This window comes from Anas acuta, chromosome 3, assembly GCF_963932015.1.
Source record: "Anas acuta chromosome 3, bAnaAcu1.1, whole genome shotgun sequence".
NCBI lineage: Eukaryota > Metazoa > Chordata > Aves > Anseriformes > Anatidae > Anas > Anas acuta.
In genome coordinates, this window is record NC_088981.1 from 98720612 (window position 1) to 98737553 (window position 16942).

Genomic DNA, 16942 nt, shown 5'->3' on the forward strand with positions numbered 1-16942 from the left:
TAGTGATTCAGTATGTGATACCAGTAGACTCCGCCAACTCCTGATCTGAAAATCCATGATTTTCTCACTGTGTATGAAAGAATTATAACTTTAAATTGACTTGTGATTCATAGGGTATCATTTGGTAATGTATTTGCATAAGAGATAATAAATCTACTAAATACAAAAAGTAGCTTAGAGAGACAGTGCTGGTTACCCTTATGAAAATAATCATCACCACGTCTTCCATTTCCTGAACAGAAAAGAAAATAGTTAAAACAGACAAACATAGCTAGCTACACTTGAACTGAATACCTTGAACTGCTTCTGTGGTGAGATCCTATATGAAAAGAGATAAAACACACTGCAAATAAGCATACTCCTTTTTCTCCACTATAAAATATGAAACAATTTCCTTTCTACATACAGAGAAAAATAATCCAAATTTTCTGTTTCTGATGACACCACTCAGAAGTCATATCAGTAGAAAATAAAGCTATTTGATAATAACTTCCTACTCTACTACTCTAGATCTGCTTATAAAATGCTATTGATATTGAGTAAGGAAATTGTTTATCTGAGATTTAGAGGTTAAAAAGTGCTATGTTTCTCTAATTCTGAGTTGATTAGGACTTTTGCTATGATATTCATGAAATGAATAAAAGGTGTTTTTAAAAGTCTCATCTTTTATTGATCCCTACTGTCATTGTTAATCCTTTCCATGGGTTTATTTCTTCTTCTATTTAATATGTGATTCATCAGGATAGCCATTTCTTCTGCACAGAAATTAAACACTTGTTTAATTTCCCAATCTTAATTTAAGTCATATTTTGTTCGTCACACTTTGTTTTTGTTTTTTAAGGTTTTTGTTTTGTTTATTAAACTTAGAGACTTAAAAATGGTGGTGAAAGGACTTACGGCATTGAATTAAAAGGAATTCTTACTAGATACTAAATAAATGAGCACTGAGCAATATGTCAGCTTTGTGACATCTAATACTAGTTTCAAAAGTACTCACTTAAGCACTGAAAGTTAAGCTGATATTCACACACAGCCCAAGAAGTTTTACAGTTTTTTAAGTGGGGATTATTCACTGTAAAAGAAATCAAAGACCAAGAAAGGTCAAATAGAAGGTTCTGGCTTTTTTGTTTATCTTTGAGAAAAAAAGTGCAGCACAATCATAATATAAATAATATGTCAAGTAAAAAAAAAAAACAAAAAAAAAAACTGTTTTTGTAACGTATCTGTTTTCATTTTTTGATTCTACCTGTTTTCCCATATACAGTCTCTTGTGAATGCATTTCTCCTATTTCTTATGAACTTGTTCATTGTAGTTTTCAGCAGCAGTGAAAAGAAAATGGCTTAGGAGATAAAGCCTAAGTTGTTTATTTTTATCAGTGCTGGTAGAAATGCGGTGATTACACAGTTTCTTTTTTAATTACACTTGTGATTAGAGTATTTGGAGTACCTTGATTATTTGATTGTAGGGAGCAGTTATCTGACCAGTCACCAGGAATCCATTTTGCGGAGAGTTGTATTACTCTGTAGATTGCACTGAATGCATTGAGTACCTTTCATTTGCACATACAGACAAAGAAGTTTGTGGGAATGTTGTTTATTATTAATGACCGATGCTCTTATGTTTGGCTTATGATGTTCAGGAATGCAGAATGAGAGCTGGGGATGAATTAAATTTGCATTTGATTTTTGTACAAATGCGTCTCTCTTTTCCCTCATTATCTGTTCTCCTGCTTATGACTACAAAGGCACGAAGTGGACTGCTTCAGGGCAGAGCTAGATTATAAAGAGAAGTTATACATGTAGAACTCCATTGCATGACTAAACAAAATTATGATCCTTTATCACGTTTTGGCAACAGAAAGAGCAGCAATCTTACAGGTATGTTAGCAGGGAGTAGCAGAAGTCCTTGGTTAGGAAGAAAAAATATGTGGGAGCATCCATGAGACTGAAGACTGCATGTGTTAGAAGATGAAATGTTAGAAATGAAAGCAAGCATTGCTAGTATTACTATAAAAGATCCTTTTACTGTTGCTGTAGTTAATGTTAGATTAGTGTTTCAAATACTAGGCCCAGGTAATGAGCAGCAGGGAAACAGAGGTGAATAGTGATGACCCATATCTAGATGTGATGTTAGCATAGATGAACTCCAGTGGTTCAGATATACATAAAAGGTTTATAATAATAAACAACAGTGAAATCAAGGCAACAGGTCCTCCCTCAAAGTTGCATCCATTGTCATTCCACAAGTTTCTGCAACAAATTGACATTTACTGAGTTGCCAGTCAGTGACAGGAGCAGGAGACAAACCTCAAATTTGTCCCAAGGAATTTGCAGTGTGTGAAGGCCAAAAAGTTTCTCTAACCTTGAGCTAATTCTTCTCAGCAAGGACAGAGCACCCCATCTGGGGATATGAAAGGCTGCCAAAAACAGTCTGTAACACTGAAGTTGCATTTATGAAGTGACAATATAATAATTTCAACACTGTATTCTGTTCTGTATTTTTCCTTATATACTTTTAACATAGTGTTTTGTTTCCTGACTTCTGTTATAATTTGAGAAGAGTCACAATTACTTTCTGCTTTTGTGCTGAGATTTATTAAAAACCACTTTATCCCCTTTTCCAACCCCCCTCATCCTCCAAAGAAAGAATATGCCTGGGAAAGGTGTTGCAGGCAAGGTTGTTGAGGTTACTCAGGAACCAATTACATTTAGTAAATTCCCTTTAGCCTAAGGGAAACAAATTAAGAAAAAGGTGCAATAGTCCATACATTTTCTTTAAAAATATCTTAGTCAGGCTTGTACCTTATTGGTTCGTTTAAAAAGAAAAAAAAAAAAAAGATACAGCACCTAGCAGCACAGATGTAATAAAATATTCATTATTTTTTTCCATTGTAAATCACTTCTAGAAAAAAATATATAATTGAAAGATTTTTAATTTGTTCCTCACCGGCAGAATAGCAATCTCATTGACTTAAATGCGTATCTACTGCAGTGAATAGGGCAGCATAGATCCCTAACATGTATACAGACTCCATGTAACCACATATAGGTGCTCAGTGTCTGCAAAACTATCCATTAATTCAAATGCACTACATGTCTTCAAGAGCAGGCATTAAATTTCAGAAGCCTACACATGATGCAGCACTGGAATTAAATCATTTTTTCTGTAATAGAAATGGAGGGGCAGTATCCTTGTTTCAAATGCTGTTTCACCTTCTTCCCATTTAATTAAACAATGTGTGTCGATTAAAATAGTGTAGAATAGAGCTGTATAATTAAAAGTTGCTTCTTTCATCGAATTTTAAAGACATCAAATTACTTGTCCAAATTGTTACTTCATCTGGAAGAGCTTGTTTCCCGTATAAAAGCCTTTATTAAATGATTTGGTGATGCATACTTTACCACATAATTACTGTCTTCTTAAAGCTGTCACTGAATTGCGCACCTGCATCTAAGCATTCCATTAAAAATAAATAAACACAGACTCTCTTCTGAACTGATGCTACATCAAAGAAATGCACAGGTATTTTGATATCGTCATTACATCCCTCTGAGTTCTGAGACAAGCTGAACACTCTAATTGACTCCTCTTTACAATAGATACCTCAATAAAGTGTATCTTTAGCTGGGCACTGCAAGAATTTCAGTCATGTCACTACTGAACACTTGTAATTGTGTTGTTCCATGATTAATATCAGGTAACATAAGACTCTTTTACTGCTAAATGGAGCGGTCTTGTTTTCTTCCCCAGTTAGTCAGCAGCCTGTTTCCTGTCTCTCCCTAGAATAGGTGTTAGCAAATGCTCAGCTATACATTGATCAGATTAGTTCATTGATCCCCTGAAAACTAATCCTACGTATACATTTATTTATTCATTTGTATATTGGATACGTATATGCAATATACATACAGATATCAGTCGCTGACCTGACTGAAACGTGTAGAGAGTGCACCACCAACACACTGTGAGTTTCCAGTGCTGCTGCAGGAAAAGATATAATTCTAATTCCCTTCCTCCAAAATAACAGTAAGACAAATATGCCTACTTTGAAAAGCATATCATATTGAGGGCTTTCTTTTGAGTGTGCTGCAATATCTTCAGTAATAGAGTTTTGACAAGATGCTCTCCAGCTTGTAAAAAAAAAAAAAAAAAAAAAGCGATTAAGTTAGTATTAACTACACTGAGTTGTTTTGGTTTTCTACCAAAGTCCATTAAAATGTATTGGCCATTTTTTTCAGTTACAGCTTAAAGAAATTAAGCTATGCTACACCATGTTTTAGCACTTCAATGTCAGAGTTGTTTTTCCTAGGAAAGTATTTCAATATATGAAGATAAAATGTTGTATTAATATTGCTAGCATTTTCATACACATATCTTCAGAGAAATATCTGATACTCTTTTCAGAAACTCTCAACAATGCTCAATAAAGAGGAAATAGCAACAACAACAGCTCAAAAGATAAATAATAGCATCTGAAATTGAACCAGTGTTCATCACAAGCAGTAATCTAAAATAAGTCATGTCTGTTACATACACGTGCGCTTGGTAGAAGTATCAGTTTATGGAACAGCCTCAAGAGTTTAATGATAGACTTTGAAAGAATAAATCTTCTAAAGCAAAAAGTGGATGAATTCCAATTGTAAGTAAAAGTCTTACAGGATGAAATACAAGATCACAGAATTTAAGCTAAAAATTTTCCTAATGCATATCACAATTGCTTCTTATTTATTTTCTTTTATATTCTTTTATATTTTAGGTTTTGCCAAAACGGTCATTAATTAGATTTATTAATTAATTTAAATTAAATTAACTGAAAGTTAATTTTCCAGTGAACATCTTGCCAGTCTTCTGAAACCCTCAAGCATAATTTAGCAAAAAAGTGCAAAAATTAAAGGTTTTTCATAGAAAATGAAAGTCATATAGAACACAAGCCTTTTGTGGAATCCTTTGTGCTAGTTGCACTTAGAGTTGAAATTTCAGATATTGATAAGAAGTCCTGTCTTCTCTTTATTTCTTAAGGCCGCTGGCAGCAGCAAGGTAGCATGGTAATAAAGAAAGTAGCTTCTTTCAAGGGAACAAATCATTGATGCCAATTAGTGTAGTCCTTTAAGAAAAAACACTACCAATTATTATTACCTCTGCTTAATTGTGATATGAGAGTGTGTTTGATAGATACATTGCTGTTCCAGGTGTAGTCCTTCATCTACTATGAAGACTTCGCAAGACTTGCCTTTCTGTGAACCAGGCAGTGTTTATACTATGAATTGACAAGTATATTTAAAAACAAAATTAAGCTTGCCGAGCAACATGACTGTAAGTATTTCTGAGTCCAGAACTGATTTAACCCAGCTTCAGCTTGCCTAAAGTCCATGTTTAAAGAAGCAGCAGCATGTCATTCATCCTAAAATATCACTGTAGCTGCTTTCAAGGTGCAGGCCTGACAGAAACGACAAATTAAATTACTAGTGTGGATTCAGAAATGCTTCCTTTTGAGGACATGACATTTTTCTTGCAGAGGTTTTAGAATCAATGACAGTTTAAAATTAAAATTAAAAAGGTAAAATAATTGAGTTGCCCAAGTTCAGCAAATAATATGTCACAAAAAGATAAAAAATTGACAATCACAGTGAACTATGATCTATTTATGTCTTTCCTATATTCTTAGTAGAAGCTTAATTACAGAGACATGTCTGATTAGGTTTCCCACTTAACGGAGGCCTTTTCATTCTACTTATGGTATGACTTCATGGTTGTCCCATGATGAGTAGTTACAGAATATGTTCTTAAAAGCAACAAAGCACTAGCCCACGTTGTCCTTCATAGGTCAGTGATTGCTAATGGGATATAGGATCATTCCCTCCTCCAGGTCAACAGCACACAGCTGTCCCAGGTGGATAGTGATTATGTGTCATTACAAACTGATCCTCATTCAGTGTTCTGTCAAAAATGAGATTTTTGTACTCAATCCATTTCTTAATGGACAGGTGTTGCAAGCAAATTGGCAATAATTGGCAACATTGTTGGTGATCTCAGCAGAAAGCCAATGGTGTGAAATGAACCAGAGGATAAAAGCCGCAATTGAAGAGATTATCTCTAAACAGTCAATTTTTTTTTTTAGTCCTTTGGAGGAATGGTGTGCAGAGCATGAGCAGCAGCTGTTTAGTAGACAGAAGGCTTGAAGTTCAAGCCAGCTCTGTACACTGGGTCAGACCAAAGGATTATCTAGCCAAAAAGCTCGTCCCCAACAGATGCCCTCAAGACAATCCAAGAATAGAGGAAATATGTAGAATTATTTATAGGGTATGTTCTCTGCACCTCCAGTGATGTTTTGGATAGGTGCTTCCTGAACTAGAGTTTCTTATATACAGAAACGCATTCTTTCATTGTTTTTATCCTTCTGTATTTTAGGATCTTACTATATTTTTAGGGAAAGTGAGCCATTATATCCTAGTCCCTTGCTCTGTGTTCTTATATACACTTGTCATACAATCATGTCAGCTACTTCTTTTCCAGTCTAATTAGTCTTTGTTTACTTAATCATTATTTGCTTGAAAGTCATTCCATACTTTTCAACATCTGCTTTTCCTGCAACAGCAAGATGTTATTTTGAGTATTTATCATCTGTTCATAACCCATTACAGTCCTGGAAAAGTTAATATATTCTTACCTCATATGCATTAACATACATTTATCTATAATATTTTTAGCAGTCCTTTTAGCAGTCATTCAGTATCATGAGGTGCTTCTGCTGCAGTTTGCAGTTTGATCTTCTTTTTATTGTTTTTCATTACTTATTTCACATTGTTGACTTCATCAGTCTATTGCTTACCATCTTGTCCACATCATCAATTGGTACGCTGAAGAGCATGTATATATGGGAGTCCACTGATAGTACACTCCGCTGCAAAAACTGTTTACTAACAAGTATTTTGCTTGCTCTATTAACCTAATTATTAATTTGTTTGAGGGCTTTGCCTTACTTCGTAGCAAATCAGTTAAGAATCTTTTGTTGAGGACAAGTGGTTTTTGGAAACCAAAGTACATCGTAACAATTGGTCCGCTCATTAATTAACTGCGTGGACAACTCTAAAAGATTTCTGAAGACCTCTGTTTGCAAAGACCTCTGTTTGCAAAAATTATATTGGCTTGCTTCTTCACCATGTTGTTTATCCCCATTTATCCACATTTTGAAGGGATGTAGTGAAGGATCTGTCTCTGATTGAAGTATTAGTAGATTATAGGGCAAACTGAACAAAATGGGCTGCTGGGCCTATGATAGTATTTAATTTTTATGCTATGGCCTTGTGGCCATGTGTATGCCCTCTTTTGTCTGTAACAAGATAAGGAGGGTTCTAATTTCCGTTCTACCATAAACAGGTTAGTATAATATGGCTTAGTAAGAAACAGAAATTTGAGACTTGAACCAGTTTGACCTCTTTATATCATTTCCCTATTCTTGGTCATTACTGGCTGGATCATGAGGTATGGATTCTACATGTATAACCCAGAACTAGGGTGGTGAAACACGTAACCATCTGAAAAACGCTTTCTCATATGTTTATCAAACACCAAAACTTTGAAATAGTCTACAGAAGCCAAATTTCCTTAGGAGTTTACACAAGTTATAACAGTTTAGCATATAGAATCATAACTTTGAGATTAATAAATTTTGACCAAGGGTTTTCCCCCCTTTAATTAACAAATCCAGTGGATAATTGTGATGTAGATTTTCTAAAATTCTTATCTTTACTTTCAAGGAGATATTTCTTCTTTGCGCTGTTATCCTACTAAAGCATTTGACTGAAGTGTAAGGGACCACACTGAAATATCAAATTGCTAGTGACCCTTCCTTTTTCTTTTTTTTTTTTTTTTCTGTAAAATACTCTTAAATTGAATATTACATAATAGACAGAATAGACCCTACTAAAAGAAATACAGGGTTCTTCTAAAAGAAATACAAGGTTTTCTTTCAGTTTGCAAGAAAAGTGTTTTTCTGTTTAAATTATCTAGATGTTACCTCTGTGTTGAGAGTGGAGAGGATGGGAGCAATAAGTGAAAATGGTTCCTATTTTGTGATTCGTGGATTTAAATTCAGTGATCATATTCAAGCATTTATGTTTGGCTGTAATAATCTACCTTCTACTTTATTCTTAGACATTTCAGCTTCTGGACAGGAATGTTATCATTTTCAACTGTAGGTTGCCTGTCATTCTGTCAATGATTTTCATTTGTACAGAATGCTAAAATATGCATCAGTTTCCTCACTATGATATTACCAAGTTTAAACTAAGGTTTCAAGCCATCTTTTTGTGGCTAATTCTATGAAACAGAATTAATCAATGGACTTGATTATGAAATATTCATACTGAACATCAGGTGATCTCAGTCAAATGAAAGCTGGATTGTTCTAGGGATTGCAGATACTCTAAATGAAACTCTATGATTCTTTTCCTTAAAGAGTTTGCAGTGTACAAGATACTTTACTGTTAACCAACTCTGCCAATTTCACTACATTTTTTTTTATTTACTGGAGAAGTATTCCTCAATCACTAACTCTCAGTTATCCTGTTAGAATCTGAAAGTCAGTATTTTGATTTATTTAAAGAAATAGAGAGATCAGTAGCTGCTGACTATAAGAAAGAACTTCATGAAAAAGAAAGAAGCAAACAAAAACCTAAAAGATTTATGAGCAGGAAGAAAAAAAATAGAAATGGAGCAATTCCCAGAATGCTCTCTTGAGTATTCCTTGAGTAGGTTTTATGTTTTTTTAACACCTGGGCATAAGAGAGTTGATGCTGGTCCATCATTTGGTTTATTTGCTTTTGTTCTACTTGGTGCATGTTTATGGCTCTTATAAAAATAACCATCTTTAAACTCACTCTACTGGTAAGTTCTCTGGGACAGGTAATTTCGGTCCAGATGAAGATAGCATAGATGCCTAACTTTGACCTAAACACCTATATCTCTTTGATTCTTTCTTTGATTCTTTTTTTTTTTTTTTTTTTGCCTGTCTGTACATAGTAATGGCTCTCTTTATAGAAAAGGGAGATATGCAGATGTCATGGCAGTGCAGAGCTATAAATACCAATTTAAAATTTCAAGTGCATTGTCTACATGTGTTCTGTAAGAAAATCCTAGCTCATTCTGTTGTTCATTTAATAAGCCTTTTATATGCTCATAATCATGATTATAAATCTGAATTGGTATGCTAAGCATTGGTTTCCATAATTTTCTAATCAGTTCATAATTTAATTGATATTTTACCTGTAAACACTATTTTCAAATCATTTGCAAAGAAAACCAGTTACCACCTTTGTCTTTTTTTTCTTTATTTTTCTTCACAGTTTAGACATAGTTTTGTACTTTCAGTCAGTGATACAATAGTGTAAACCTCTGGAGGTTTCTTCTCAAGGAAGAAACTGAATATTCTGCAACTATATTAAGATGTGTATTTCTTTGAAGTTCCCGGAAAGTTTTAGTGTCAGTAGTTCTTTGACAACTTTTAAAATTTCATAAGTATTTTATTTTAATCAGGTTTCATACTGTGTTGCTTTCATGCATTAATTAAATATTGAGTTGCAATACATAAGATGCTACGCATATGACTAGACTGAACAATCTATATAACCTCTACTTCAGGTTTGACTAATAGCTATATATTCAGGCTAATTCCCTTAGCTTAATTTGCATTGGCATTTGCACACATTTGTTTTAACATCATTTTCTTATGTACGCTGTAATGAGTAGATGATAAAAGTATGTCTTTTCACTGTTGTGAGATCTGGACATCCTCTACTGCTTGGAGAGTATCAGCAACCTTGTCTTTCCAATAGAAGCACTTGAAGGAGAACTTCTAAGATGAAATTTCCAAAATTCATCATTTCATATATAGGTAGTGATAACAAAGAAAACAGAGTTTTAAATCAACTATTAAATAATACTATGGATAAAAGTCTGTTGCATAAATAAGAAACCAGTCTTCTCAATGACTCCTGTAGTACTTTCATTAGGATACTGTGTCTTTTTCTTTGATAATTGAGGCATGTCAAAGAGTTCCATGGACTAAATTAGTTTAAGTCAAAAATGTAATTCATGTTGCATTTAGATAAAATTCAGGACATTTATGATTAAAACAAAACAAATTTCCTTCTTATTTTCAGTTATAAAAATATATGTGTTGGTAGTATTAAGGCAATATATATTATTTAGTATTAAGGCAATACTAAAATTAAGTCAAAATAGTATCAAATTATATCACATATATTGTCAAGATGGACAGCATTGCTTTCTTCGTGAATGCTTTTATTTCTCTACTAAATTCCAGAGTTATTAAATCTACAAAGTTTAAGAAACTAAAGTTTCTTAAATAGTTTTATCACTATATATTATTCCTTTCTGAGACAAGCAGAGCCAGAGATGAATATTCATGTTTTTTGCACTATGTTGTTTTGTAAACTGTACTTACTGATTCTCATTTATTCTGCACAGGCTCCATCATCACCTTCTTCACCCATAGCTAATGAACCAAAATATGAGAAGCGCTGGCTAGACACCTTATCAGTTCCTCTGTCAATGGCTCGAATCTCGAGGTACAAAGCTGGAACAGATAAATTAAGGTTTGTAATCTAAAAGGAGAAGCACTGTTTTAGTTAGCTGTACCTAATATTTTACTGTGGAGTGTTGGCTATGTAAGGATTCTTTGAGTGGAGATATGAAAGTCTTGTTATTAAAATCTATGTAGTCCATCTTCTCTTGAGATTAATGCTATGCATTATGATTATAAGACAAAGTAAAAAGACTGTAAATATAGCTCCTATAAATATGTTTTTGTAATCTGATGTACCTTGGGAATTCAGTTAGCATCAGTAGCTAGCACAGAGGTTAAGCTTGGCATTACTTGAATTAATTTTTAAGGTATTACATTTCACTCCATATCTCTGTAATAGAGTAAGTTCAGATATTGTCAGTAAACACTCCTTTTTCTTTAAAAATGATAACATTCTGCAAAATGTTATGTGCCTATCATTGTCATATAGGAACTCATACTGACAACAGATTTTCTAAAAGTAGAGGGTACAAAGTGTTTTATTTTTCATCATAGAATCTTGCCACATCTCAGATACTTAGGCAATAGTTCATAAAGCAACAGTGGAGTAGGATAGCAAAGGTGATTGTTGTGGGCTTCAGGAAATAAGTAAAAGCAAAAGTGAAGGCTGTTGAAGCCTCAGCAAATATTATGCTTAGAAAAGTTCTAACATTTTGCAGCATGCATCATATTTTTTTTCTGCAATCCATTAAGCGTGGTAGGACTGCCACAAATCTGTCACTAATTGTGGTTCAAGTAGTCCACTGTTCTCCATATTTATGAGAACAGCAGTTCCTTCACTGTTGTTATTTTCCATTTTCTTTATGGGTTGCCCTATATTTATATATTTCTGATTTTTGAAAATGAGAGAATTGGAATCCTTCTTGAAGCATCAACTATTAAGGTCACCTGCTACCAGGAAGTATCAGAAATCAACATGTTTGTTTTTCCTTATCTATACCAGATTTGTTACCTGTTTCCAAAAAAAAAAAAAATGATGTGAATTATCATTTATTTTATTTTATTTTTTTGTAGGACAGTTATCCTGCTTTTAGCTTAGAGCAATTGGTCCCCTAAATCTGTTGGCGTCTCTTCTCCCAGACTTTGTGATGAAGTGTCACAGCTCAATAATGATAAATTGCACAGAAAACTTTTAAGTTGTTCCACACCCTCTTCTGATCTCTTAATTCCATTTTAAAAAGTCTCTCATAACTTCGTCCACTACTTTCTTCCTTCCTCTTTCAGCTGACCTGTTCATTTGATCCAACACTTCCCAGTCTATCACAGGCCTCCAATCCATTCAGGTTGTAGAAGTTCTCCTGTGGATTAACTTAATTTATCTATGCGTGCACATTTAAGCATCAGCTCATCATCAGCTCATCATCAATGTTTGTGAATTTAAAGGATAAGTGGAAGAAGACAGAACATTTAAACCTTAGAATTCAGTTATCACCTTGATAGTTTGGAGCTGTTTAACTCCTGTTCTATGCACTCTATGCATTAGATGAAGCAATCCCAAGAGATTCCACTTCTGAAAACAGCTGCTGTACGTTTTGAAAATGCCTTGAAATAACATATCTTCTGATACTGTACTGTGTCTGGCTGGGGTGGAGTAAATATTCTACGTAGCAGCCTGCATGTGCCATGTTTTGGATTTTTGACTAAAATAATATTAATAACACACCAGTATTTTTGTTGTTGCTGAGCATCAAGGCTGTCTCTTTTTCCCACCCCCAACAAGTAGGCTAAGGGTGGATCAGAAGCTGGTAGGGGACACAATGTGGACAGCTGACCCAAATTGATCAAATGATTATTCCATGCCATGTAACATCATGGTCACCAACAAAAACTATGGGGAAGGAGGTCTGGAAGGGTCTATATGATCGGTAAAGAGAATTCCTGCTTTTTCAATATAAAGGGAGACTGTGATCCTTGTCTTGAGAATCCTTGTCTTGAGAAGGCACTCTGGCACTGGTACAGCCCTGTCTCATTTTTAAGTCTGTATCGTTGAACAATTGAAACTATTTTCTATGGTGTCATATACACAGCTGTGCACCTTCTCTTCTAGGTGGACAAAAAGGACATTTCCCCTATTCTTTCCCTGAATTAAATTCTGAAAGAGAGGTCTATATAATTCTTCTACCAAAATGATCTGTCTTTTTAGCTTTTGACATTCTCTTGAAACTTTGTAAAATATTACAGCTTGGGAAAGGATATTAAAGCCTGTATGATTTTTTGGCCATCTATTCACTCACAGGTAACACTGAAAACACTGCTTTATCACCTCTGAAATTCTTCCAGATGGTCACAGAACACATAGCATACTCTTCTACTAAGATCAATCACTAACCAATTGTTTTAATATATAGCATTGTGTGTGCTAAGTATAGTATCCGTGAGTGCAACTACTCTTGCTGTTCTGATGTAATATACTGCTGTCAGACAGTCTAGAAAGCCCCTCTGACCTCATTATCACTTTCGCTTTCATATTTAAGATATGTGTATGTATTCCTAGTGTTTTAATAATCTAATTTTCAGACAACCTCAGGAACAAGGTCGAGCAGAGTCTGATTTATTACTGAAAGGCAGCTTTTTGATGCCTTTGCTTTGTAAAAGGCAGAGTGTAACAATGTATAAAACTGTTAGCATCTTCCTCAATATTTTTGACCACTTTCCTGTTAGAAACAGGTTATATAGATAAAGCTTTCAGATAGGCTATGGCATATTTTTTAGTGTGGTTTAGATCAGATCTAGCCTAGTCTAATCAGATTGGGCCATATTATTTCCTTTGTGGTTAAAGTATGTTGTAGTATTTCATTGGAGTCTTCCAGTAACTTTGGCAAGAAAATACATACTTCTAGCTTTTGTGTCATAAGATGGTCAGGAGCACCTCTATCTGACTAGTATTCTTTTTTCATGGTGTAAGAAAAAGGAGTCATATTTTGACTTTCATTACACTGGATTTTTCATTTGACTTTTCCCACAAAGTCTGAAGATTAGTGACTTAATGACACAAGTATATCTTTCATATATTTTAGATTTTGCACTGTAGGTATTAACAGAAAAAAAAAAAAAAAAAAAAAAGGAGAATGGGATAGGTGGTTTTCCTTCCTTATACATGAAGAGGAATGGAAAAAAAATACTGCAAAGAGTCTGAAGTCTCTTTTCCACATAACTAAACAAAATTTTAAAAATTCCCAACCCTAGAATATTTTAAAGGAAATATGAACATTGTAGTTGATGTTTCTCATCTTCTCAATGCAGGATCTTTCCAGTTATATCTTCAGAAAGTATGAACATCAAGATAAACATTATCTTAACTGCACAAATCACTTGTAATTAGTGCAGTTCATATTGATGGTATAATTGAAATATATTTGAATATTTCTTTGTAGTGTATAGGTTAGTCTGCTCTTTTTGATTACTTACTAGTTCATTGGCTTTTAAATGTTCTTGCTTTTATTATATAGCACCACTACTTTTGTAATTTTACAGTTCTCGCCAGTCCATTTGTGCTATTTTTCTCTGTAAGTATTAAGGTAGTATGGACAGTGAGAATTCTGCTCCTGTGAGTACACGCAATTGCTAGGAATGGAAACGTTTTTTGACTGTTAAAGACAGAGTTGGTCACTAAATGTGATGCAAGTTTAACAGTGGAATAAGTAAGCCTTGCTTACCCAAAATAATTTGTTCCTGATGTCGTTTGCAGACTTTTTGTTTTTAAGATAGAAAGGTAAAGACCAGTAGTCATATAGAAGATGAAGAACATGGTTCTAGTCATTTATAATCTTTCATATTTTCTAACAGAATATATAGAACCTTATTTGGAACTATGTATAGGTATTTCTAGTCCTTACAATGGGCACTGACAGCCCTAGATAATCATTTTTGTTTGCTGTATTGACTGATGCTTTAAGTGAAGGTAGTATAGCTATAACCTCTTGAACATTGTAAGTTTAGAGACTGAAAAAAAATACGTATTTGGAAGATGGAAACTGAACAGAAGAAATGGGTGAGCTGGAAGTAACTCTGGTCCAGCACCTATAAGCCCTTGTAGCTGTGATCCCAATTACAAAAACAACTTAATTAAATTCTGGTATTATTTGCTAAGGAGCGAAAGAGAATAGCATCTGATAAAAAGTAAGTAGAAAAAGAAAGCAAAGGTTTTGAGGGATGTTATTATCTCTTAAGGACTATCTGACTGATGATACAGAAAATAAAATTATACTAATTAAAATCATTAGTGACAGAATCAGCATCCACTACACGGAAGAAGAGCACAATATGTTATGAAAGGATAGAACAATTGGAAATGGAATACAACATAATAGTGCCAAGTGTAGGGGAATGACATTAAAGATTCTTACTAGAACAAAAATCTAGAACAAATAAATTCATTTTCCATAGGAGCCTAATGGAGCCTTTTGGTGGACAGCAGCAGAGGAAGGAATGGATTAGGTCCATACCATAGTTAGGCAGAAAATAACCCTGGGACATCGCTGTTCTGCAGACTTATGAAGGAAAAACAGATATTTTAGAATATAGCAGGAGAAACAATTTCTAGAAATGAGAAGCATAAAAACCATTGTACAAACATTGCTAAAACCCGATCTAGAATCTGTGTACAATTCTGGTTATTTGACTTAAAACATAAAATATGAATGGATACAGTACATAAGTGTGCAGTGTTTTTAGTTAATCATATAGAAATATAATATATCCTATTATTTTGATTTCTTAGCATGTTGGGTTAACAGGAAGGATAAATCATGATAAAAACCAGCCAATGGTTTCTAACCACTGGAATGGTGGTATTCTAGAGCCGTCTCTGTAGTAGTGGAACTACTGCAATTTACAATTAGCAAAATAGGATTTAATAGCAATGAGATTTAATAGTAATGAGCATTGAGCAATATATGATTTTTTTTTTTAACTTGCAAATGGCAAAGCATTGGGCGTGATATCTATACATGACTTTTTCCTCCTGTGCTTCTAAGATATGTTTTACTGTTCTGTTAAATGTAGCAGCTTCTTATTCAAAAATTCGTTATGTATATAATCCATTTCAAATATCACATGATTTTGAAGAAGAGTTATTTTTTTCTCTTCAGGTACATTTCCTCCTTTTAGCTCTAGTGTTTTAACATTTGTCAACTGGAAGGTTTTTTTGGCACTTAAGGAATTTAAACTTTTTTTTCTTTCCATTCAGCATAGATATGGAAAGTGAAAGCAATTTTCAATGACTTTTAGACCTGGTAGCCTTGTAATAAATGTGACATATTGCTGTGGGCAATGTTTTGTGATTTTTACCATGCCTATTGATTTTTGAGTGTAGTTATAAAGTACTGAAGAGCTTGGTACCTGCCTGTAAGGAAGTCTATTCTGTAACCTTTGTTCTGAATTTCTTGAGCTTTTTAGCACTACATAAAGTACTTTTTTTCTGTGTTTAGGAATATGATGTATAGAACAATTTATTGCTTTTTGCTACATTGTTAAGTTGATAAGTGAAAAAGTCATGAAATCTGAGATTTTCTTTTTAAAATTGTGCTGTCCACCAATTTTTATTAGCTGCCTGACCACTGCCATGTGTGTATGTTATTAAAAAAAAATGTTGAAATAAGTATTTCTAATACTACTTTTACAATTTTACTTAAGCAGCAAGATGTTCTGGAAGTCAGTTGCCAGGGGTCAGGTAAATACAGGCTCTTCTCAACAGACTGTTAACAGAGAGATGCCCAAGAAGTGAGTAGTTATTCTGTAGATCTCTCCATAATGAGAGACTGACACACCCTAATATAAAATAAGGGCTAACTCAGAGAAAAGTCAAGCAGGAAAAAGGAGCTAGACAGGAGCTATGCCATGCAGTTAGAATAAAGATCAGCACTGAATACTGATTCTTAAAGTTAGGGACCAATTTAGTACCTGTTCCTTATGTTTTGGCCAGAATTTAGACATTCTGGATGCAAGATATTTGCAGTCTAAAAGTGCATCAAAAATCAATGGCATCAAAATTAAGGGAATTGCTGCTGCTTTGCAGTCTAGGGCAATATAGTCACATGCTCAAACACATCGCTTTAATTCTGTTCAGTTGCAGGAAGCCTACTTATGGAGAGTGAGGTGGTTTATTTTATTTATTCTTCATCCTCATAATATTTAGCATCTAGTTTTAAAATCTGTACTGCAGCTAAGCACACGAATGTATGCGGGAACCATTCACCCTTTCCCCCGAAGTTGTGTTGCTCTGGAAAATTCATGTGGCACCTCTTCATTCTTAGTTCTAGTAAATAACCTCCTTTAGAAGACAGAACAGTGGAAAAGGAAAAGGAAAATAAATCCTTCTCCTCCCTCTCTTCCCC

At 34.1% G+C, this 16942-nt stretch overlaps 1 protein-coding gene across 4 annotated transcripts in view; it reads left to right on the top strand.

Annotated features, from left to right (window-relative positions):
- SNTG2 (syntrophin gamma 2) overlaps positions 1 to 16942 on the top strand; it is a 285480-nt gene that overhangs the window by 182912 nt on the left and 85626 nt on the right. For all 4 annotated transcript variants that reach the window (XM_068678487.1, XM_068678488.1, XM_068678485.1 and 1 more), the window contains one exon: positions 10490 to 10617. In XM_068678487.1, coding sequence (XP_068534588.1) covers positions 10490 to 10617 — 128 coding nt within the window. The remainder of the gene's footprint in view (positions 1 to 10489; positions 10618 to 16942) is intronic.